Source organism: Chroicocephalus ridibundus, chromosome 3 (assembly GCF_963924245.1).
Source record: "Chroicocephalus ridibundus chromosome 3, bChrRid1.1, whole genome shotgun sequence".
In the NCBI taxonomy this organism is placed as follows: Eukaryota; Metazoa; Chordata; class Aves; order Charadriiformes; family Laridae; genus Chroicocephalus; species Chroicocephalus ridibundus.
In genome coordinates, this window is record NC_086286.1 from 46,630,009 (window position 1) to 46,653,209 (window position 23,201).

Consider the following 23,201-nt stretch of genomic DNA (forward strand, 5'->3'; position numbering starts at 1 on the left):
TTTTGTGAAGACAAAAGGCAAAAAATAAAAACTATGGACTTAAGATTTCAGTCATAACTTTTTTTAAAATCCATGTAAAACTGTACTGAGTTACACATGACTTCCTTCAGAAGACATGGCGCTGGCATTTCTTTCTGTTAATCTGGGGAAAGTGTGATATGCAGAAAAGCTGTTCACTTTTTACAACTTGGAGAACGGGGGGAGGAATTACAATTTACTTAACAGTTTGAGGAACTTGTCTGTCTGAAAGAAAAGGGCACTGTGAAAAATAATTGCATTTTTCTGGCAGAAGATTACACTAGTGAAAACAAAGTTTACTCAGTAGAATGTTCTGACACAGCAAGACTCTTTAAATTTAACATCACCTGTAGTAGCTCAACTGGAAGTTGATTTAAGGCATGGGTTGCCTTGTGCTATGATTTGGGAAAGCAGCATTGTGATTTTTGTTAGGATAACTTCAGGTTCACTTACTTGCTGCTTCTCTTGGGATGTTTACAGTGCAATGTTGTGCAGAGATACCTGTGCCAATATGGAAGTAGTCAGCTTGTCAGAGTACAAAGCTCAGCATGAGTTATAATTTACTGTAGTTTTTTCAGGTAAATTGCTCCCTTAGCTATCAAGGGTCCAGCTTAGTTAAGGTATCTATATTCTGCAAGGTTGTCGATATATGTCAATAGTGGCCCAACAGGTGCTGGTAAGAAAACACCAGTAGATTTAACAGAAAATAATGTTATTTTCTCTTCCAGGCTCAGATAATTGATTATGTGAATTATATAGCTACAGTCTTAACCGATCTACTCTCTGCTCTTCTTGACTGGGAGCTTGCTGTAGTCTTAACCAACCATTTTATAGTAGTGTCAGACTAAACTTAATTTGAATCTGTTTTAGTGCTGCTTGGATGCTTCTGCATAGTGCAAGTATGTGTGTAGTCATGCTAATACTTCACTTCCTTTAACCTTGCTGACTCCAAAAGCTGTCTTCTGAGTGTCTTCAATGCACTGGTTTTCAACCAGTGATCTGCAGGTGCTGTGGGTTCTATAGCTTGCTTCTAAGGAGATCTGAAGATATAATTAAGACAAGCAAGCTTGTTGTTGATAGGTCTGTTCATTATTCAGGGACCCATAGCTCCACTAGAATTTTAGGGGAAAATCAGTACATTGAAAAGTTTGAAAAAAACTTTGTATAATGCAACTGTCCTTTTGCAATTATGTGTATTTGCATGTATATAGTTTTTTTGCACATATAATAGGTACCTTAAATTCCTGTGGGGTTTTTTGCCCTTGCATTTTTTTACTGTTAGAGAAAGCTGAAGAATTTTTTTACTATTTTTAAAGTGTAATATTTTTGCAACACAGAAAGATAGTATGTAGTTATATATTTGTATTGTAGTAGGACTTACAGGCAGTTCAAGGATGGTAAGAGTGTACTCCGGCCATCATAAAAAGATGCAGGTAAAGATGCATGCATAAGAAGCCTAAGGTACTACTGATGTTTTGCATGTGTATGGTTATTGTATGCTATTTGTATCTTAATGAATGTAATGCTAAATAATTGTTTGTTAGGAAGAAGAATCCTATTAATAGGAAGTTTGGAGAGAAAAATGCTGACTTACTGTAAAATGGAGAAAACATAGGAAAGGATAATCTGCAGGACACTGAAAAATATTTCTAGATGTGTCATGCCAAGTACATTGCAAAGAGACCAGTATAGGAAAACATATAAAGCATAATACTTCTAATCTCTACTTTCCAAAATTTATGCTGCAAAAGTAATAGTGGTCAGGTTGACACGTATTTATATACACCCTCCTCAAACACATATGTATGTATTTTAGTATCTAGAAATTATCTACAGTTCTTTAAAAGGTTCAGTTTGTTGGTTGCCTTTGAATTTAATTCCAGTTTTATATTCCTGATATATTAGCTGTTTCAATTGCATAATTGTGGCATAGGGAATTCCAGGAAAGCCAAATATAAGGGCTAACTATTTTTAAGCCAGAATATTGCACTCTTAGTGTATTAGTTGTTTTATCCGAATGAGACGTGTTTTGTTAGCTCTTGTGTAATGTTTTCCCCTGGAGCCTAAAGAATAGCAGGTTACCAACTAGGAATAAAAGGGTAGTTTAGACCAGGAATGAAGATCTGCCAAAATGTTCCAAATAAGGATTCGCTTACACTAAAACCTAAAGAAAAGTCTAGGGATTAGTGTATGCATCTAGTTGAATTCAAAGATCATCCAAAACCCAAAATAAATGGAAAATGTTTGATTTTGGCTGGTTTGCAAAATGAGAATCTTAAAAGTTATTGCTGGCGCTGAGCTAGAAAGGAAGAAAGACTTTTGGTCTGTGTATGCTAAATCTGCTGAAGCCAGTGGAGAAGCCTGAGGACAGTTCTGCAGAGCAAGCAGAGAAAGCGAAGGAGAGCCTGGTTTGACTGTTCTTAAGTGCGTCTTCAAGTTCTGTTACACGTGTTTGGATCTTGGTGAATCTGAGATGAAAACAACCTGTTTGGAAAAGCAAAAGGCAAGTTGGTGGAGAGAACAGAACTCTTTTTTTTCTGTAGGTAAGATACCTTTGTGCTATATGCTTTTAATTTAATATAGTCTGAAAAGGGGACTTAGATTACTATATCTTCACAAAGTCTGAATTCTGCAGAAGAAACTAGATGCTAGAGGTGTAATTGACTGAAATTATCTTTGTAGTGATAGTTCGCCTTCCTTTAGTTGACTTTTTTAATAGCAACGACAGTCTCTGTGAAGGAGGGAAGAAGTCTGCGTAGCCATATTCCTGTAACTGTAGTGTGTCCTTGAGTGCATGTGCTGTGTCAAACGGTGCGAATGGGCTCCCCAGGTTAAATCCACACAAGACCACGAGACTACTGAAAGAATATATTGTCTCGTATTTGGATCTCTTTGCCATTATGGATGTAAGCATTATGTATCAAGTTTTCTGGATCCAGTGCGTTTTAGTGTCTGCCTCTGCTATTAAACTCAATGTAGTTAAGATTTATCCTTTCCTGTGCGTGGCAGTGACTTGTTCTGAGGAATCTTGCTTGTACAGCTGTATGGTTTTGGAGACTTTTCTTGTTCTACTGTAGATCTCTGCTCCTTGAAGGCCTTTTAAATATTGTCTCAACACTGGCTCGTTGTCTTGGTACACGTTCTCTGTAGTCTGGTCATTAAATGTCACACTTTCTGGAATGTCAAACCCAACATACTGTTATTTTTGACAGGACCGATCCCATTTATAAATTTAATTAAGCCAAGTTTCTATTTTGTGGGAAATTCTGAAATTTTTGAAATTCATCCTGAAATTAGTTCCTAAGTTTAAGATTAGACTTATTTTACAAAAACAGATTAATAAAAAAAATCCACCTATTTTGGTTTGTTCTGTAATATAGCAGTAATGGTGCTTTGCTAGTTTCCTATTAAAAACAACACTCAGTCTATTCCTACAGAATGCTCAGTCAAATCAATATTTTTTTCATCTGAAAAAAATGTTTCACCGGAAAAGCTAATACCTGCTTTGTTTGCAAATAGTGTGCAGTGGATATAAAACTTAACATAAACTGTTTTTTTGAGTGCTATCCAAGTAGATTAGGCTTTGAATACAAACTTGCATTTGACCTTGCATATACTCCAGTACTGAAGTGCTTTCAGACAGTTTAAAGCCACTTCAGGGATTTAGTGGAGATGTTGGACTGAAAGCTGTTTGTTAGATGCCCAGATCTCTGACTTACATTCAGAGATGAAACTCAGTTTAGAGGATCATTTGAAGAAGAGAGAGTTAGCTTGATTATCTAGTTATTTAAAAAAAATAAAAACACAATTAGTGTGGTAAATGTCATCTTCCTCATCCAGCTAGGGGCTTCATACATTTAATTTTTAGAATTTAGTAAAAAAGAAGTTAGAAATCTAGAGTGTGAAAAGGTAAATCTAGAAAATGCTATCACATACACACAGGAAATGGTGGGGAAGAGGAATATTTTCTAGTTTTTGAAATTTCTGTATTTTTTTGCAAGAACATTACAAATTCTAAACAATGATTATGGAGTGCTACTTCATGTTTTAGTTTGAGGCAGACTGCTAGTTTACCCATTGATTTCTCCTCTTCTACTTTGTTAACTCTGGTGTTTGATCTTACAGTGAAATGATTCAATTCACTAAAGTGGAAGAAAACTAGTTTAGCAAAAGTAACAGAAACAAATAGCTATTTGTTGAATTGGTGAGTGGAATCACTTTAGCCTTTAATCAAAGGCATGCCAGAACGGATGCAAAAGGGAGGATGGAAAAGGAGAGGTGTCATTCATGTACATTTGAATTTGGAGGACCAAGGCTTTCCCCTTTTGCACTTGTGAGTTGTTAATTCAGCTCACAAAAGAAACATGAAAGAACGCACCATTTCTTTAACTGGTGGTGGTGATCCTGTAGCAGCACACCCCCCCACACTCCCCAAGTTTCAGAAAGAAGTACTGTTTACAGTAGGTAGTGTCTGTCACCAGCTTTGATTGTTTAAACACATTTTATTTGATTTTTGATGGCTACATATTTTTTTTGTTTTCTGCAGGTAGACAGATCTTAGAATACGTATCATAGCATTCCTGGCTTTATTCTTAAAGGACTGAATTGGTTCAGCCCTTTTTATTAGACTGGTCTTCTAACTTCGCATAATGATCAAAACTGCATCTTGATGATCATTCAAAGTTACCAGGAAGAAACAAGTGAATCATAGAATCACAATCGTAGAATCATAGAATGGTTTGGGTTGGAAGGGACCTTAAAGATCATCTAGTTCCAATTCCCCTGCAGGGACATCTCCCACTAGACCAGGTTGCCCAACGAGTGAATGAATGTGACGCATTTGGAGCAGTTCTGTTTGATTAGATTTCTAATGTAAGGAGGCCATATACTTACTTTTGTACCAGTCAGGTCTTAAAGCACTTAAGTTTTTAGAAGTTTCCTGTCAGTTCTGTAGTATTCAGGGCTGTTGTGATAACTGCTTGCTATTTATTTTGTCAGCTTGTAGACAAATTCATATTTTTATTCTTACACAAATAGCCATGTATTTTAGGTTGTGAATACAGCAGAAACTGTGTATGCTAGTAATTTCTTACTTAAAATCAGATTATTTTTTCTTAAATAGCCCCCATTTTTTTTCCTCTCCTCCTGACTTTAACTAAAGGCCCTATTCCATCTGTTCCTTTTAATAGATAAAGCATTATGAATATTGCCATTTCAGAAATCTAATAAGCAACTGTATTAACTACAAGTTATGTTACCAGGTTTTTTCTAAGTACTAAGAAAAATGCATTATGAAATTCTAATCCATTACAATGGGATGCCTTTGAGGCTAAAAAAACCACAGCTGTAATAGCCACAAGATTGCAGGATTTCAGAGCAATGAATATGAGGACAAGGCAGCCAGCTTTGGCCTAGATAATTTGTTGAGAGGAAGTGGGGACTGACTGCAGCAGTTGAGCTTTTAAAACTAAAGAAGCGAACAGATTGTTGCTGAGCGGAGTTGTGTACAGTGGATTTTTAAAATTAGTATTATGATAAGTAAGTTGAGCTCTAACCAGAGATGAAACCATGTGCATACTTCCTGTCTGTCTGAGACATCGCACAAGTGCTTGGGGGTGGAAGAATGAGTTTTGACACACATCGGCACATATCAGAAGTGGTAAAGCTGGTATTTCTTTTTCTGGAAAAGGATAGAGTGGTTTTCCTGGTCACTTCAATTGGCTGTTTAGTACATTGGGTAATTCACAGAATCTCGAAAAGCACAGATAACTCTTCAGAAGTCTTTCCTGTTCTGTAGCTGCCTTTATCACAATATTTTGTTTTAACTGTGGGAATTCCTCATTGATACAGAATTTGAGTGTGAATACCTATAGCCAGATTAGGCTTAGTCTGAACTACTACTTCCAATTTTGCTTGATCATTCCTTTAATGTGTATTTAGTAAGACTGTTGTTTTAAGCCTTGAAGAGATGGAATACTTATTTCATCCCTTATGATCTCAAGTAACTAGTTACACATAATATTAACATCCTTTTTTTTAAACCTAAAAGCTCTGTTCATCCTGAAGCTATGGGCTTTTTTAATGCCCTAGGCTGCATGAATAAACAATTTTGCAGTATTGCCTCTTTCTTATGCAATGAAAGAGTACTTTAGCCTTGCACTATAGGCCAAATCCAGTGAAGGACTGTAGCCAGATAACCTGTGGGTGTTTGTGATACTTCTCAGTATGAGTGAGGGCACTGCATAGGTCTCCTTTGTATTATGAACATGCAGGCATCTGGCACTGGATGCTCTGTCTGCTGGGCAGAAGGAGAATTAGTCAGGTAAGAGCGCTTCACAAAGTAGGGTAGAATCTGTTGGATGGATCGCACAGGATTTATCTGCAAGCACCTATGGCTCATTCAGGCATCCCATTTCCTTTAAGGTGGTTCATCTCACGGATTTGCATTAGTCAAGATCCTCTGGAGGAGTGAGCTGGGTGCTTTATTCAATAAGCCAAGATTCTCAGGACACAAAATCCAGAGTTTGCGCTAGCTGCCTTTTAATCTGAGGTTTTAGCATCTGGGATTGAAGACAGCTAAAAGGCTAGACTGGGGAGCCATCAGCACTCACCACACTTGCTAGGGTTTCATGGTATGGTATGTGCCACATTAACAGTTTACTGCTATTGAAAATGGAACGTTCTGTATGCTATTTCCTCCTCCCCTGGGGGGCAGTTCTTGGGGAAAAACAGCCAAAAAATAAACGGAACATGAGGCAATGTCATAGTTGTGCCAAAAAGGCACAATGCTGGAATGTTAAAATATTATTTGAAAATTGTGTGAAATAATCTGTTTGCTTCTTTTGCGATCAATTAGGTGATACCCGTGTCCATTTTTGTGCACCAACTTGAAGAAATATGTGAGGTAATTAAATCAAACTCCAAAGGACAGCAATTAGAAATACAGGGTGTCTTAAAAATATGGCCTATAGGTAAAATTTATAAAATAACTTGTTTTGTGGGTTTTTTTTAATTATTTTTTTTATTTTAGAGATGAGATTACTCTAAGGAGTTGCAGCTCTTGAAAGCTGTAAAGCAGAAGCACACTGGTCTCCATGTGCAGTATTGATAAGACAAGAAATAACAGCAGCAGGGAATATTTAGATAAGATATTATGGAAAACTGTGTAAGCACTGGAATATGTTGCGTGCAGAGAGTGTGGAATATTCACTCCAGAATTTAATAATAGATATGACAGACATCTGTTATGAATAATACAGCTCAAATGATCTTACTGAGAGGAATGGCCTTGATAACTTTTATGTGTAATTAAGTTTTTGTTTGTTTTTTCCAGGAATCTCATCCATCCTAATTGAATCTTCGATAAAGTGGTTATATTAAGTTATTTCAGTCTTTATGTAGGTATTTTCTAAACTCATTTTCATAGTTCTTTCTGAATGTTTTGTCCCCAGCAGTTTTACACTGAATGACTAGGCAGCAGTTGAGGCAGCATGGCAGAGTTAAAAATCCCATCTCCTGTCTAAAAATTTCTTGTGTTGCTGTATGGCGTTAGCCACTTTATATTACTGTGCTTTCGATAGACTCTTGTGTACAGTTGGCTATCTGCTACAAACACATTCTGTCTCTAGAACCATGGTGCTCACGTTCTTAGTTCCTGAATGCTTAGATTTGTGCATAGCTTTGATGTGTTGTGCTTTATTTACTAAACAATCTGCCTTTAGGAGGGAGTGATTCTTTATCGTTAAGAAAAATGCTGTATTTTCACTTTGTTTTTTATTTACATTTTTTTCTGTTTCATATTGTTTGACAGTGGAATGTAGTTTTGACATAATTTTTGGTACTCCCCCATTGTTCTAGTTAGCAGTGGCAAAAACCAAATCCAAAGGCTACACGTGATTTTTTACCAGAGTAATTACATAATTTAATGTGTTATCCTGTTATAAATCCTTTATATTAAATTACAGATCAGCTACAGTCCTGATTTCATACAAATATACAACATAACATCTTAAATGCTTAGAATTTCAGAATATTATTTTATGAATACATATTTAAACGTTATAAGACTAAGAAAATGATAGCTGCTGTTAGTGAATTGACTTGGATCAATGTTTCAGAAACCTCATTCTGCTGCGAGGTTTTGAATTAGTACATCATCCCTTCTGCTTTTCCCTTTCTGTTATAATATAGGAATAAAAATAAATCCTCCCCCTTTTTCCTTCTCAATAATTAGTTTAGAAAGTGTTGTACTAAGTATGGAAATAAACCAAGGCAAGAAATTTTTTTGTATTTGCAGAAAAAGCAGTCATGGTTTATGGTTTGTTTTGTTTTTGTTTTTTAAGGTTCTGTTTCTCGACTTGGTATGAATTTGCTTCTGAAGTTTTACACAATAGAAAATAGTTTTTATAATAGATGAAAATAAACATAAGCTTAATATGCTACAATGTCAGTGCAAAAACCCAACATTCTTAGATAATGATCTGATTTTCATTTCTATTCACCATTCCTGTTCTTGCTATCGGTTTTTGTATCTAAAAATATTGTTATTTTTTCTGTCAACCAAAATGACAGTATTTTTATCAGTTATCTAGAATAGATTTGCTGTAGAATACAAACAATTCCTTTTAGATATATTTATTTTCCTGTTCTGTTTACTGTTACATTGATTTTTATTTTTTTTAGAACCAACTTATTAAAAAGAGAACAATCATTAAATTATCTTTGACTGGAACTAGAAATACTGCCAAAGAATTATCAAATTGTTTTAAAAACAGTGTTGTTTTTTTTTCTCTTGCAATTTCATTGACTGTTGATTTTTCAGACTTCACATAGTCCTATATTAGTCACTTCATTATTTTGCTTAGCAACAGCCTGGACTGGTTTGTTTGATTAAACTATCAAATAATCTTTGTTCCAATCCATTTGGAACGCAAGCATATCATTATCATATCATTCTTTTCAGTGCTTTGAAACATCGCAAGTTTTTCATAGCATAAGCAGTATCTGTAGGCAGAATTGTAGCACATTTTTAAAACTGAGGCAAGTTATCGAGAGCTAATAATTTAAATAATGCTCCTAAGCATTATCTGAAGCTTTTAGTTGAAAAATAATGTTTGTCAAGAGAAAGACTTAATCTAACTTATTTTCAAGTGCAAAACTGGTGGTGAGGACATTCTTTTTACTAAATCATTTTATCCTCTAGTAACAAACGCATTATTGAATACTTCCTTTTTTTTGACTTAAAATTCTTCAAACTCGAATGCATTTTGGCTCTTGCACTAAACATGAAATCTGAAAGAAGTCTTCAAATACCTGACAAAAAGAGAAGTCTTCATGTAGAAGCTCCTTAATTTCAAGTTAATCCTTTTTAAAATTTTTTTTGTACATATGTAGTAACTCAGTGTTCATACTTCACTTGTAACATGCAAAAGTCTGACCGAAATCAATGAAGTTGCACAGTTCGAGATCCTAAAGTATAATGCTAAATAGTTTGAGTATTTGGTTAAACCTTACAGAAAAATTGCAAACTCTTAGCTATGACAATGATTGATTTCAAAAAAGATTTTATATTCAGAGGGATAAACAGTGAGAGCAGGCATTCAAAATATCTTTCCTTCATGTGGTCTTTCAGCAATACAGAACAAGAAAAGACACCTACAGAAAGAATTGTAAAGAACTGGCATTATTTTAGAGAGACTGATCAGCAGTTCTGGAGTGTTTGATTAAATAAAACATTTTATAGAGTGATATGCTATATTGATAGAAAGAACACAGATTTCCATTCTTAGGTTTCAAAGTACTAGAGAAACATCAAATGCCTACTCGCCTTTGGGTAAGATATTCATTAGCCCCGTTCTGCAGACTTGATAGTTGGTACATGCCTGCTGGGTCGTATTGTTGTGCAGGAAGTCTGTGACCAAATTTGGAACAGAATCAAAATTCAGTGGGTTTTATTCAGTGTGGCAGGAGAAAAAAAAAATCTAAATACTCTGGGTTTTTTTTAAGCATAGTCACTGTTCTGGATTTGCTGTTTTGAATGGGAAATTAGGTAATTACAGTGTGAATGTTTGGAAATTACACTACTCAGTAGATTTCTGGATGGAGAATCAAACTGCTCTTTGCCAATGATTAGGATAGACTCACTTCTAAATCTTTTCTTTGAATTTTTCTCATTTTCTGAGTAAAGTAGAGTTGAAATAACTTTATAATTCTGTATCCATCAACTTAGCATAGTTCCAAACCCTAACAGAAGTAAAGGGATTACTAGTTCCATGGAAATTCAACTTTACACAGATAGTAAAGTAAAAAATAATGAAAATACATTTTGCATTTAAAACAGATACATTAAATAAAGGAAGTATTACCTGTGGTTACTGAATTGAACCTCTTGTTTTGGATCTCTTGGTGCTTCATAATCTCAGGGCCTGTAAATCCTTTCTACATAGCTCATTTTTATTCAGAGAGGAAACCCATCTTTTGTCCCTTTTCAGGACTTTAAGAACTTTAAATAAAGCTAGACATTGAACTGATCTAACTGAATAATTTGAAATAAAGAAAATATCCTCTTTGGACCTGTAGAGAATGCTAAAGCTGTCAGAAGTTGGTTTAGTACTTCCAGACATCTGTCCACTAGGTTCTGTCCTTCCATCTTCCAGACATCTGTCCACAACTTCCAACTTGGAGAGGGGAAGAGAGAGAGGGGGAAAAGGGGAAAAAAAAATATCTTTTTGCCACAATTATACGCTGTATAATGTTTGCTTACAAGACTGGTGAGGTGTTACTTGAAACTTCATGTAGATTTTCAATTGAAACTTGAAATAGGTTTCAGTACAAGAAGGACCCCCCTCCATTTTAATTTAGAAATGTTCAGTTTAATCATGATGTTCCTACTGTAATTTTTATTTGTGGGCAAAATGTTGATAACATTAAACCATTTTCCTTCAGAAATTTCAAAATTGTTAATTTTTACTTTCTCTGAAATGTACAACAGTAACAAAACAAAAAATCAAGCTGAAATCTGATTTTCATCCCAAAGCACACTCTTACTCTTCATCTTTCATGTGCTAGCCTTTTCCTATGAAAAACATCACTGCCCTTCATTCTGTGTTGTACTTTGCAAGTTTCCAGAAAAATCCCTCCTGTTTCCTGTTCTGGTGTTCTTATTTCTGGGAGATGGAGGATGGGGCAATGGATATACTTTTTTAAAGGAGTTTTTTATCTTCTGTGCTTCAGTCTTTGTTTCATATGTTGCGTTTGTCTCTAAGGAGTTATGTGCCTCAGTTTGTAGAAGTTTGTAGAAAGGTTTTAGAAGTTTCTCATCTTTGTCGCTCTGAAAATACATGAGGAATGTATTTGTAATCAACTATAGATATGTTATCTGACAAATTGAGTACATTATATGTGCTATACTGTTAGTTTTTTCCTGAAGATATCTGCTATTACTGTAAAGTTGAGTGTCCTCCTAACCACAGCAGGTTGAGCTGTAAGCAAACTCTTGCATTCTCAATTACGCTCGGTAATTTTGTTTATTAAGAGATTGATTCTGCAGTGTGTGGGTAGTTCTCTGCTATTGGGTAGAATTTACTGCAGTTTGAAAATATTTAAGGTAATAATCTTTATTTAAGTATCTTAGTAATTGGAGAGAAAGTTTTTTAATGGTTTCTTTGTGGGTTGTTTCACCTGTTGTCATGAAAACAGTTCTTCACAACTTGTCTAGGAGATGCTGAGTTTACTCCTTTTCCAAAAAATGACACTATTTTTGAAAATTGAGACTTTTCAAGCCTTCATTGCCCCAAATGCTTCTGAAACCCTATTGAATGACTTTGGGGTGGCTGCTAATTCTGCAGGGTAGAACGGGAGTTTAAGTTACCAGCTATGTGAAACTTTTGCCTTTCATTAGAAGACTTAAGGATCTATAGACAGTGGGATCAGGTGCATCCTCAGCAAGTTTGCAGATGACCCCAAGCTGAGTGGAGCAGTCAACATGCTGGAGGGATAGGATGCCATCCAGAGGGACCTGGACAAGCTTGAGAAGTGGGCCCATGTGAACCTCATGAGGTTCAACGAGGCCAAGTGCAGCATCCTGCGCCTGGGTTGGGGCAACCCCCAGTATCAATACAGGCTGGGGGAGAAGGGTTTGAGAGCAGCCCTGCCAAGGAGGACTCGGGGTTACTGGTGGATAGAAAGCTGGACGTGAGCTGACAATGTGTACTTGCAGCCCAGAAGGCCAACTGCATCCTGGTCTGCATCAAAAGAAACGTGGCCAGCAGGTTGAGGGAGGTGATTCTGCCCCTCTACTCCACTCTGGTGAGACCCCACCTGCATCCAGCTCTGGGGCCACCAACATAAGAAGGACATGGACCTGTTGGAGCGGGTCCAGAGGAGGGCCACAAAAATGATCAGAGGGCTGGAGCACCTCTCCTTTGAGGACAGGCTGAAAGGTTTGGGGTAGTTTAGCCTGGAGAAGAGAATGCTCCGGGGAGACCTTATTGTGGCCTTTCAGTACTTAAAGGGTGCTTATAAGAAAGATGGGGACAAACTTTTTAGTAGAGCGTTTTGTGACAGGACAAGGGGTAATGATTTTAAACTAAAAGAACACAGATTTAGACTAGATGGAAGGAAGAAATTTTTTAAAGTGAGGGTGGTGAAACACTGGACTGCGTTGCCCAGAGATGCCCCATCCTTGTAAACATTCGAGGTCAGGTCGGACAGGGCTCTGAGCAATCTGACATGGTTGAAGATGTCCTTGCTCATTGCCGGCGGAGTGGACTAGATAACCTTTAAGGATCCCTTCCAACCCAAACCATTCTATGATCTTAAATTATGGAAGATGTGCAAACCATGAGAAAGTCATCTTCTCATGGAAAGATAACTTCAAAATACCATACACAGTAGAAAAAAGTTCTGCCACTGTTTGTCTTGCTTAATATGGATGAGAAAAAAACTAGATGTTGAGCGTTACGATGTTTCTTTTTTAAACTCGATAATTAATTTGGATGCCTGGTGGGGGTGGGGGTTGTCTTGAATCTTTAACAAGCTTTTTCTGAACTTTGGTTATTAAAAATAAACAGGTGTTAAATTTCCAGTTAAAAAGTAAAACCTAAAATTAGTCCTTTCTTTTCAGTAGTTGCGGGATTGTTGGAGTTTTTTTGGCTGCGTGAAAACGTTTCACTAGTTTCTCAACTCAAGAGTCTTGTAGAGTAGATAAACGCTGAATTTTGAATGTTTAATAGAAGCTCAAATCCTGGCTTTTCATGAAAAATAAAGGGAAGGTACAGACCCAGTTTTCTCTCTCCATATTTATCTGAAAGCAGTCCTGCAGGCATTCCTACTAAGCATGTCTGCTCTGTTTCTAGATTGAATGCTTAATCTTGTTTTCATGTAGTTTACTTGGAACATCCTGTGCATAGTGCAGAGGAATACAGATTAGGAGATAGAAATAATATATTCAGGGACACTGTATTAGACGTGCTTATAGGCAGAGGACAACATAAAGGAATTTTATCGGCTGCTGTAGGACATGACAGATTTTACAAAGGAATTTGAATATAGTAATGCAGCACAGTTGAAAGAGGTGATGTGAGGACGATTTCATCCCATGTAGATGGAAAATGTCTAAATCTCTAGAAAAACTGGAAAACTGACCTCTTTAACAGCCTTAAAAGGTATGTAAAAGTGTGATGCTACTACCATTTTAGATTGCAATGTTAAAATATTTTTTCCAAGGCGCTCTGGAGGGATGTTTTTCCTCCCTCACACTTGGAAGACCAGAACTATTAATACCAATGTAAATGTCCAAATTCAGAAGATGTGCAGGTTGTTTTATGATGTGGGCATCTAGCCATTTATCAGTCCTTCCAAGGATAATCAGCTTGAAGGCTGGAGCGGAACCCTTCCAGCAGCCCGCTTTGCTTGCCAAAGAAAATTCAGCCATTGAATTGGTGGAAATTGCTGACTGGTCACCTTAGAGACTGCTCCTTATTTAAGTGGTAAACCAGGTTTTCAGCCACGGCAGCCTGTGCTGCATATAGAAAAACCTGTCCCTACGCAGCAGTTGTGAACTGAGATAGCAAAGAAACTATTCATCCAATTTCCATTAATAAAACAATGTTAAGTAGTAGTAGCATGGTGGTTGCCCGTTAGTTCGGATTTCCTAGTGGAAAGCGCAAAACTGCAGGAAATCCTTTTCTTTTTTATGCCTTTTTGCACACCCAAGGGAATGCCAGAAATTATCGAAGTTGTTACTTGACTGTTGCTTTAGGAAGCACACCAGTGCCGTACCCGCAGCGGCGGCGGGCAGGGTGTCGGGTCCCCCCGGCAGTGCCGGTGCCGCGCTGAGGGAGCCCGCAGCCCCCGGCCCCGCCGCCGCCGGGTTCCCGCCGGGAGGGAGCGGTACCAGGCGGCCCCCGGGCGCCGGCCCCGCCGGTGCTCGGTAGGCGGCGGAGCCCGGCGCCTGCAGCGGCCGGCTCCCGGGGAGCCTTGCGTGCAGCTTTACCCGGCAATCGCCTTACGGGGACAAATTTAGCGTAACGGCAATCCGCGATTAATCTGCCGGCGCCGCGGGGGAGCGCGGGCGGGCGGCAGCGCTCGGCGCTGGCTCCAGCGGCCAGAAACTTCTGGCAGCTTCCTGGCCCGGGCCCCTCCTCTTAAAGCGGCAGGGCTCGCCGCCGGGCTGGCTGGTCGCCTGTGCCCTGCGGCGGGCAGGCAGGTCCCCCGAGAAACGCTGGTGCCCGTCTGCTCTTCTGCCGTCCCTAAGGAGCTCATCAAAATCACCCGGGCTCTGCGTCCCTCCGGCAGCCTTGTCGAAGCTAGAGCATCGAACCGGCCCCCTGCCGCTCGTTGGGGAGCCGCGCAAACCGCTGGTAACATTCGGCTTTCAGTAGTCAGCATCCCACTGCAGCGACAGGCAGGGAAGGTCTCGCCCCAGTCTCTTGCCGAAACAGCCCTTCCGTGTCCCCAGCCTGGCTGCATCCCCAAACTGCCGGGGGAGCGAGGCCTTGGATACATACAGCCATCCACCGGTTTCCATTTGGAGAAGGATGGCCATCTCTCGTTGTCACCCACCAGACCCTGCTCCCCTTCTGGTAGCCTCGCCTCAGACATTAATGCAAACAAAATAGTGATGCCACATGTAAGCGCCTGGTTGGTGGATAGTTTCAGTGAGGATCTTAAATACCAATCTTCTGCCAATAGTTACAAAAAAAAAAAAAAAAGCCAAATTTAGAGATTACCATCAGCTTCACTTTTCCCTTTCGTCTTCCTCCTGTTTGAACTGAAAGATGTGTGGAGAGAGTATAGAGACGTAGAAACATTGGGAGAGTTGAGAGGGAGGAAATCTGGAAGTTGCTGTGGATGAAAGAAGTTCACGATCTCATTATAAATGAATGATGGTGTGTGCTGGGTATACTTTTCAGTTTTCCTGTTGAGCAAAAAGTTTATTGATGGGTTTATGTATGATATGCTACTGAAAAGGTGATTCTTATCTATGAATTATAAAGTGCAAGAGATTATGTTCACATATAAAATGTAAATGCAAATTCAGGTTACCTTAAATTTTAAAATAAAATTAAGGCAGAGACTTCAGCCTTTGGAGACAGCAACATATGAGACTAGTAGAGTTGTCTCAAAATGAAATCTTTAATAATTTTAAGAAGCCAACCTTGTGTCTCCCCCTTCCCCTTAAAGACCGTTGCAGTGCTCCTTGTTAAGATAATTTCAATATGCTCATAATACCTTTTCCAAGATTACTGAATCGTGTCGTCAGATTTTAGCTGTATTTTAACATACTGTTTTTTTCTGGTAACCTGTACTGAAAAGCAAAGAAAGAACAAAAACAAATACTGCCAAAGCACGTCAGAACTAAGTAGTCAAAGATATGTTCACTCTGAGTGTAAGAACGTCTGTTAAGTGGTGTAAGCACAAAGCAGAGAAAGGAGAACAGAAAGGAAAAAATAGCTGTATACTTATTTTTAATCTCTATCTAATTTGGTGGAATTGAATAAAACCTGCTTGAGAACAGGCGAGTCATTTAGAGTTTGTGAAAATGACAAAGTCATGGTAAGGATAATCTGAAATTAATGCCAGACTTTGGTCATCACTGTTTACTTTTCTAGTTTTCATTCTCTATGATGCATCACATCTTGCTAGTTGTTTTAACTAATCACTTCCAAATGATACTATCAGTGAGAATGAGGGAAGCATTTTGAAATTTTCGGTTAAGTGATTTGGGGAAAAAAAGCCCACATAATTTGTGTTTCAATGGAATAGTAAAATGGAAGAAAATCTTCCTATATGTATCCACTGAAGATTTCACATGGTTATTTAAAAATGTATAATGATTCATAGTGGTAATTAAAGAAATGCATTTCATCAGTATGAATTTTCCTCTCAAAGGCCACTCTGGTGCGGTATTTTTAGTAAACATACGTACAGTGGTAAGCAAATAGTCCATATGTTTGCTATTCATTGAAATTACTTTATTTACAATGGTAACTAATTCCAGTGAAAGGAGTTAGCTATTGTAAAAGTAAGTTCAGGAAATTTAGGCTAGGAACTCAAATTAACTTGTGTGGTAGTAACAGAAATCAGTTCTTACAGGTGTTTTTCAAATGAATATTCTTTTTGGAAGAAGCTTTTAAAAATAAGCCACAGTCGTGATAAACTTAATCACTAATATTAGTGATTTTTCTCTTAGTAAGAATTTAAGATCCTGTTTTAAAATTTGATTGTCGGCTTGCCTGTTCCTCTGCCATAAACTTCTAAATAGTCAAAGACCAAAGCTTCAGATTGTCTTGGTTCACAGTACTGCAGACCTTTTTTCTTTTTTTTTAATGTTCAGTAGTAGTGAAGAAAAAGTGTTCTTTATTTTCTGCAAGTTAAACTTAACGTTATGAGTTGGTCTTTGAAACAATTTGTTTGTCTGTATAGGGAGGTATAAACTAATACTGACAGAACCAACTTCAGAAGTGTTTGTAGGAGGATTCTAGCTATGTGCATTTGTGTGGACCCATCTGGGATCTGTCTGTCTTGTTAAAGTAATCTCAATACTCCACGCTTTCTATTAAGTTTGGAAGATCAGCTGGCGTGAAAGACTATCAACATTGTAGTGCTGAAAGAGTTTCTTCGCTAGAGAGTGGGGAGAGCAGGAGGCATGCGACCCTCTTAAAGCTTTACTGACTCTGCAAGAGAATACATCGCTACTTTCCCCTGTTCAGATTTATATTGTGTGAAGCAGCCACTACCTGGTACACTCTACTGAGAGTAGTACTAAGCAAAATCAAGTTATCGCCATCGGAGTCCCTGTTTCCAGCATCCTTCCAAGTGCAGTAAGAGAAAAACATTGCAGCCTGCCTTGAAGGCAAGTACATTTACACTGTTAGACAAGCAAGGAGGAATGAATTTCAGAATCCCGACACTCTTAACAGATACCTCGTTAGTCTCAGTTGTGTTTTATTGTTGTCTGGAATAAGAATAAATATATGTTCACGGTTATACTACTACCAGAGCAGTATATCCTACTACTCTGCATGTAGTCGACACCATGCGTGCAGAGAGAGAGAGGGAGCGACTCATTAGAGCATTCATATTTCTGATGATCTTAACGAGTGCAGATTGGTAACACTTTTCTAGTACTCTGAAATATATTCTGTTACCTGATAATGAGAGGTAGACTTGAAGAGAGTCAAGGTGAAACATCATTAATACACAGTTAACACTGTAGCATCTCACGTCTCTGAATTTCAAAATGTAAATTTCTGAAAAGTCATGCATTGAAGCATTCAGTATGCTTTTACTTCTTATGTATTGGAGCTGAAAACAGCCAGTGGGAATTACCTGATGGTGAGTGCAAGCACCTCACTATCAAATAGTAGCTCTGAGATCTGTGAAGGAGATAATCTCTACATTCTTTCCACAGAGAGCCTGCACGTGCCAGAGTTGCCTCTTGTAAGCTGTGTTTGAATCTATAGGGGTGCAGAAGCATGATGTGGTCTTAGACAAGGGCTAAGATCTCTGTTCACAGCTCTTGTTTGGGGCTGGATGGAGGCTTGCAGCTCTTGGAAACATACCTCACTGCTGTTGCTTGCCACCTTCTGCCTTCTACACACATTCTATGAAATGATAGTGAGGTGGTTCAGATACCTGGAATCTCCTCCCCCAGATTACACTGGGAGAGGTTGAGTGAGAGAAGATGGACGTCCTTTGAAGGAACAGAGCCTTTATGAGTTTACTCCGCATACTAATTGAACCCATGTTCTCCTCCTACTCCCCAAACCACTTATTTCCCTCCTCTTCTATTTCTTCTTTCCCTATTTGGGTGTCACCTGTTCCTCTTGCATGTTACAGAACCTTGTCTTTTGTCTGGGCCCTTCACCTTCATTGTGCATTTATCCCACTGTTATTCTCCTACTGTATGCTGCCCCTCGGGCTGCTCTTCTGCTAAGCACCCACATTATATAATTTACTTTATTCAAAAGTGAAAAAGCAAAATCTCTTCAGAGTTGTTCTACCTACTAATGAAAAATGAACCTTAATTAATTGAGGGAGATAAACACCAGTTTCTTCATGAAACTCGTCAGATCTTGAGGCAATTAAAGGAGAAGGTAGAACACTTGGTTGTGCTTCACCATTGCAGCAGAACTGGCCATCTGTTGCGTCTTCAGTTGGTGCGGAGTTTGGAGGCTTATGTGGTGCTTTTTGCAGACAACTGTGGTATCAGTTTATTGTATTTATGGTAGTCATTGTATGAGCGTAGAGTTGCATTCTGTGTTTCTACTGCTGTGATATACATATGCTGTCAAGTTAAGTTTTATTTGTCTGTTTTGTAATGCTCTGTCCACAACAGCTAGCAAGACCATGTCAGCTATATCGCCAGCGGCCAGTAATTAAAACCCAGTTGTTTTCCTTTCTGTTTCAGGCCATTGATGAGCCTCCCTATCTCACAGTGGGCACTGATGTGAGTGCAAAGTATAGAGGAGCCTTCTGTGAAGCCAAGATCAAGACAGCAAAAAGACTTGTCAAAGTCAAGGTATGTGATTTTCCTGCAAACACTTTTTTTGGGAAAAAGGTTATCAATGTTCAAAATAGCACAACATGAAACTTCTTTATAGTCTCAAGACAATTAAGAACCTGTCCTTTTCTTGGAGGCTGGCAATGCAGTCTTTGAAATAACAGGAAGCTCATTTTTGTTGGGAGGGGAGGGGTTCCCCCCACCCACTAATTACTGTGTAATTAGATGCATTCTGTTTCTTTCACTGCTTTGTCATCTGCTTGCATCCACTGCTTGTGGCCTTCAATGCCATAGGCTGACCTTAAAGTAATGGATCAGAATTTGACAAATGTAGGTATATGTATGGGAAAATGTTATCAGAAAATAGCTAAAACTCCTCAAAGTAGGCTTAATACGGTTTCTTTTACTTCAGAAGCACAGGTCACTGCCATTTAGCAGTGTCAACTAGATAATGCATCAGGTATAAGATTAAACCCTGCTGTCTTCCAACAAAGACTTGGCATATTGAGGCCTACAGAATAGCAAGCAGGGGATCTCACAAGATCTTTATGATTAGTTAATGACTGAATGAATCAATATAAGCTATATGCAGTACAAATAAAAATTGTGGCGAGGGAATACAAGAGACACATTTTAACATCCTGTGGAAATTTAAAATATCATTTCTAGAAATAGAGAGTACAATGTTCGGCCTTGTTTTTATTACATAGTAAGTCTACACTGCAAAATGGCCTTATTTCTGTTTGGATAATGTTGCCCTAAAAGCTTCTAATCTGGGAGCAGGTACTATTTTTTTGCTCTGCCTCTTAACCTCATACAGAAATGTAACACAGCAAGGATCAAAAGCACTTACAAAAAATAAATTAGATTGTTGCTCTGCAATGGAGTTATGGCGGCAGAATATTTTTTCTTATATTTACTGTAAATACAAGTGAAAATGTGTGAGTGGTGATAACCTGTTATCAAAGAGCTTCTGTTATAAAACTGTCATGCGTTGCTTGAATCTACCCTCACGCTATGGCTGATTTTGCCTATAGTATGTATGAGGCAGAGAGCAGGCTATCTCCAAAAGCCCTGTTGCGAAGGACTGTTGTCACTTCTTTGATAATAATGTTAACTATATCAAGAAGATGTTAGTCTTAAATCTGACATCTTTAAAAAGCCTTTAGAACAAATTAGTGGCCCTTTCATTTCATTAGTCATAACTCTTAACAGCATCAGCTGGTCTATGCTTTACAGCATCATTGAGTTTAAGCGACTAGGTATTGGTATTTAAGCTGTTAAGTATCAGTATTGAAGTACAGGAATCGTGTTGTGCCTAGATCAGTGAAATCTTAACTCCTTTCAGCTCTTTAGAGGGCTTTCAGCCCACAGTCTTAGATGGCCACTTGCACTTAAGGTTTTGTTTTTAATTGAGAAGTGTTTTCTTACGGGTTTATTATTTGCAGTTTGGTTACTGCAATGTTTGCAGAAAGATCTTGAAATGAAATGGATTAGCATTTTTTACTGTAAGTTGTTTGTGGAGGCTGTGCCTAAAGCCCTGTGGATTCAAGTTCCTGTGTGTGTCTTCGCTGTTACTGTGTAGCTTAGGGCAGTTAAGCCCTTGCTTTGTAGAATAACGAGGTTTGTGGTTGAGGTTTTTTGTGTGTGTGTGAGTGCAATAACAATATCTGGTTATATTGTCTTTCCTCCACCAGGAACATACATTCCCTAAACTTAACAGTGACCCCTTGATTTTCTTTAAAAATCTTTTCAGCTCTTTCTGGCACGTGCAGACTTTCCCCAGTACTAGCTCTAACCAATATTCTTATTATCAGGTGTACTTTGGCTAGAATTTTGATAGTTTATCTGCTGCATTTATTTTCCACTTGTTTAACAGTTTCTTCTGGCCCCAGTATATTTTATGCCCCAGTCTCCTAGAACTACTGAACGAAAAGTCAGTTAACTTCATAACATCAATTTTAGTTTGAAGCTTTTACTTAAGTTTTGTAACTAGATGCTCTATTGAGAAAGGAGAATGACAACAACATTTTCAATATGGAGTATGTCATCTTCAGGCAAGTAAAATACATGTAACTGTGTCTCCTTTTACCTGCTTTCTTCTGTTGAATTCTGCTTCCTATAATATTTTGAGGCATACCTTCGTAATAACTTTTCCATCATCAGTATAACTTAATAACTTTATTCAATTTAATGCAAGTGCTATGTATTTATTATTTCAGTATCAATAGGTAGTGTATTTCATGGTTTAGCAGTCTTTGGCAGGTACTGTACACGGTACAGAATTTTACATTAACAATGTGACTACATTACACGCTTTGTCATGGAAAGCAGTAAAACCGAAGTTTTGCCTGAACTTGTGAAAAGTCTTGAAGGCAGTACAAATTTGACTAAAGGGCAAGACTTCTAGTATTAGAAGAGTGGCAGTCCATCTTCATAGGATCTGTTACATACAGCTTTTCTTAGAGAGCTGTTTAAGCCAGTTTATTTTGACAGTGTCTCCTAAAACAATAAGCACCATCATCAATGCCCAATTATATTTGGGCACCCTCCACAGAAGTTTCAGAAGAAACTGTTTTCTATGTAGGTCTTAATTAGTGAAGCATCTGCTGTATAAAGCCAACCAGGACTGTCTTTTCAGGATGGTGAAGAAAAGGGAAAATTTCAACTGAATCTAAACAGGTTGATGATGTGCTGAATGTCTTAATCTTTTTGCCTGAGACAGAAAAGATCCACACTGACAAATACCATGGGATTTAAAACCCACACTAACAAATACTGACATCACTTTTCGCAGCTTCAAGAAAGGGCAGTGCTGTCACACTGAGTTTGTATTTTGAATATTTCTGTTAATAACCAGTATTTCTTTGAGTACATATGAATATCTCAAGAAGCAAAAACTGTTGGCATCAAAAATCTTTTCCTCTAAAAGAGTCAAAAAGCCCTAAGGCATCCATAAAAAGAAAAGCCATTCAGGAATACACAATAGCAATTTGCTTTGTTTACCTTTCATCATAGTACATTGTGGCTGGCTCATGGTTTTGGACAGAGTTCCTTTTTGCTGTAAAATACATTTAAGATAATTGCAGAAAGTAAATAAAAACAGATGTCTCTAATCAGAATTGAAATAATGGCTATTTCATATGAGCCAATGGTGACCACAGGTTTCAGGTTACTTTGTCTCTGAACCGAACTTTTGATTCCTAGATATTGGTGCTAAACCTGTTTGATTTCAGAGCATTGAAATATAAATGTTTCTTCAAAATTATTCATGCTCAGAACTCTTGAAACTTTCTTGGTGTGGTACTAGAGCAGCACAATTCAAATCATTAAGAGAGCTGCAGAGATTGTTTTGAGCCATTAAACATTGTTGGTAAACTGTTGTGTGTCACTTCCTGTAGATGTAATGGTTCTCTTCTGAAAGATAAAAAATATTTTAAACGTTTTGATGACTGAGAAATTGTCTCCTCATATTTCTAAAATACATGAATGAAACACAGTTTTCATCAAGTGGAATGATTATGGTGACTAACTGTACGACGAGAGTAAAAGAAGGGCTGTTGACATCTGCATGTGCTTCTGCTGCTCAATTGTATCAAGTGATTGTCAGTTGAATTATATTTTTTAGGTAACTTTTAGACATGATTCTTCAACAGTGGAAGTGCAGGATGACCACATAAAGGGTCCCTTAAAGGTAATAAATTTGTATTGTGTCTTCCTAACACTTTGAAAAGCATTCTTTTTCAGTACTTGACATAAATGTGTATATGCAGTATGGGGTGAAAGTGGAATGTTCAATTTATTACACAGGCCAGATAGGATCACGAAGCATAAAAGGTAGTGCAGCAAAGCTAGAGATAGTACACTCTTCATGTTAACTTTTTCCTTTGTAGTTAAAGGGGATGCAGCATACAGGCTGATGCAAGCCTCTGTTCTTTTTGGCCTTAAAGCTGTAAGTTTGGCTGTCTCTGATTTTTAGTCACTGTTGCTTTGGAAAACTCAGCTGGAAGATTTGATGGGCAAGCTCTTATACAAGAGAATGACATCACTCAGATTGGTTCTTGTTCCCCACCTGCTGGCAGGAAATAATCAGCTCAGTTAGTTTGCTTACTTTAGAGGAATGAAAGAAAGAAGTTTTGAGGGATACAAATATATTCTGGAATATATATGCTGGAAA

At 38.0% G+C, this 23,201-nt stretch overlaps 1 protein-coding gene across 2 annotated transcripts in view; it reads left to right on the top strand.

Moving 5' to 3' along the window:
- ARID4B (AT-rich interaction domain 4B) overlaps window positions 1–23,201 on the top strand; it is a 95,493-nt gene that overhangs the window by 13,045 nt on the left and 59,247 nt on the right. For both annotated transcript variants that reach the window (XM_063329014.1, XM_063329015.1), the window contains exons 3-4: window positions 18,932–19,042; window positions 22,653–22,718. In XM_063329014.1, coding sequence (XP_063185084.1) covers window positions 18,932–19,042; window positions 22,653–22,718 — 177 coding nt within the window. The remainder of the gene's footprint in view (window positions 1–18,931; window positions 19,043–22,652; window positions 22,719–23,201) is intronic.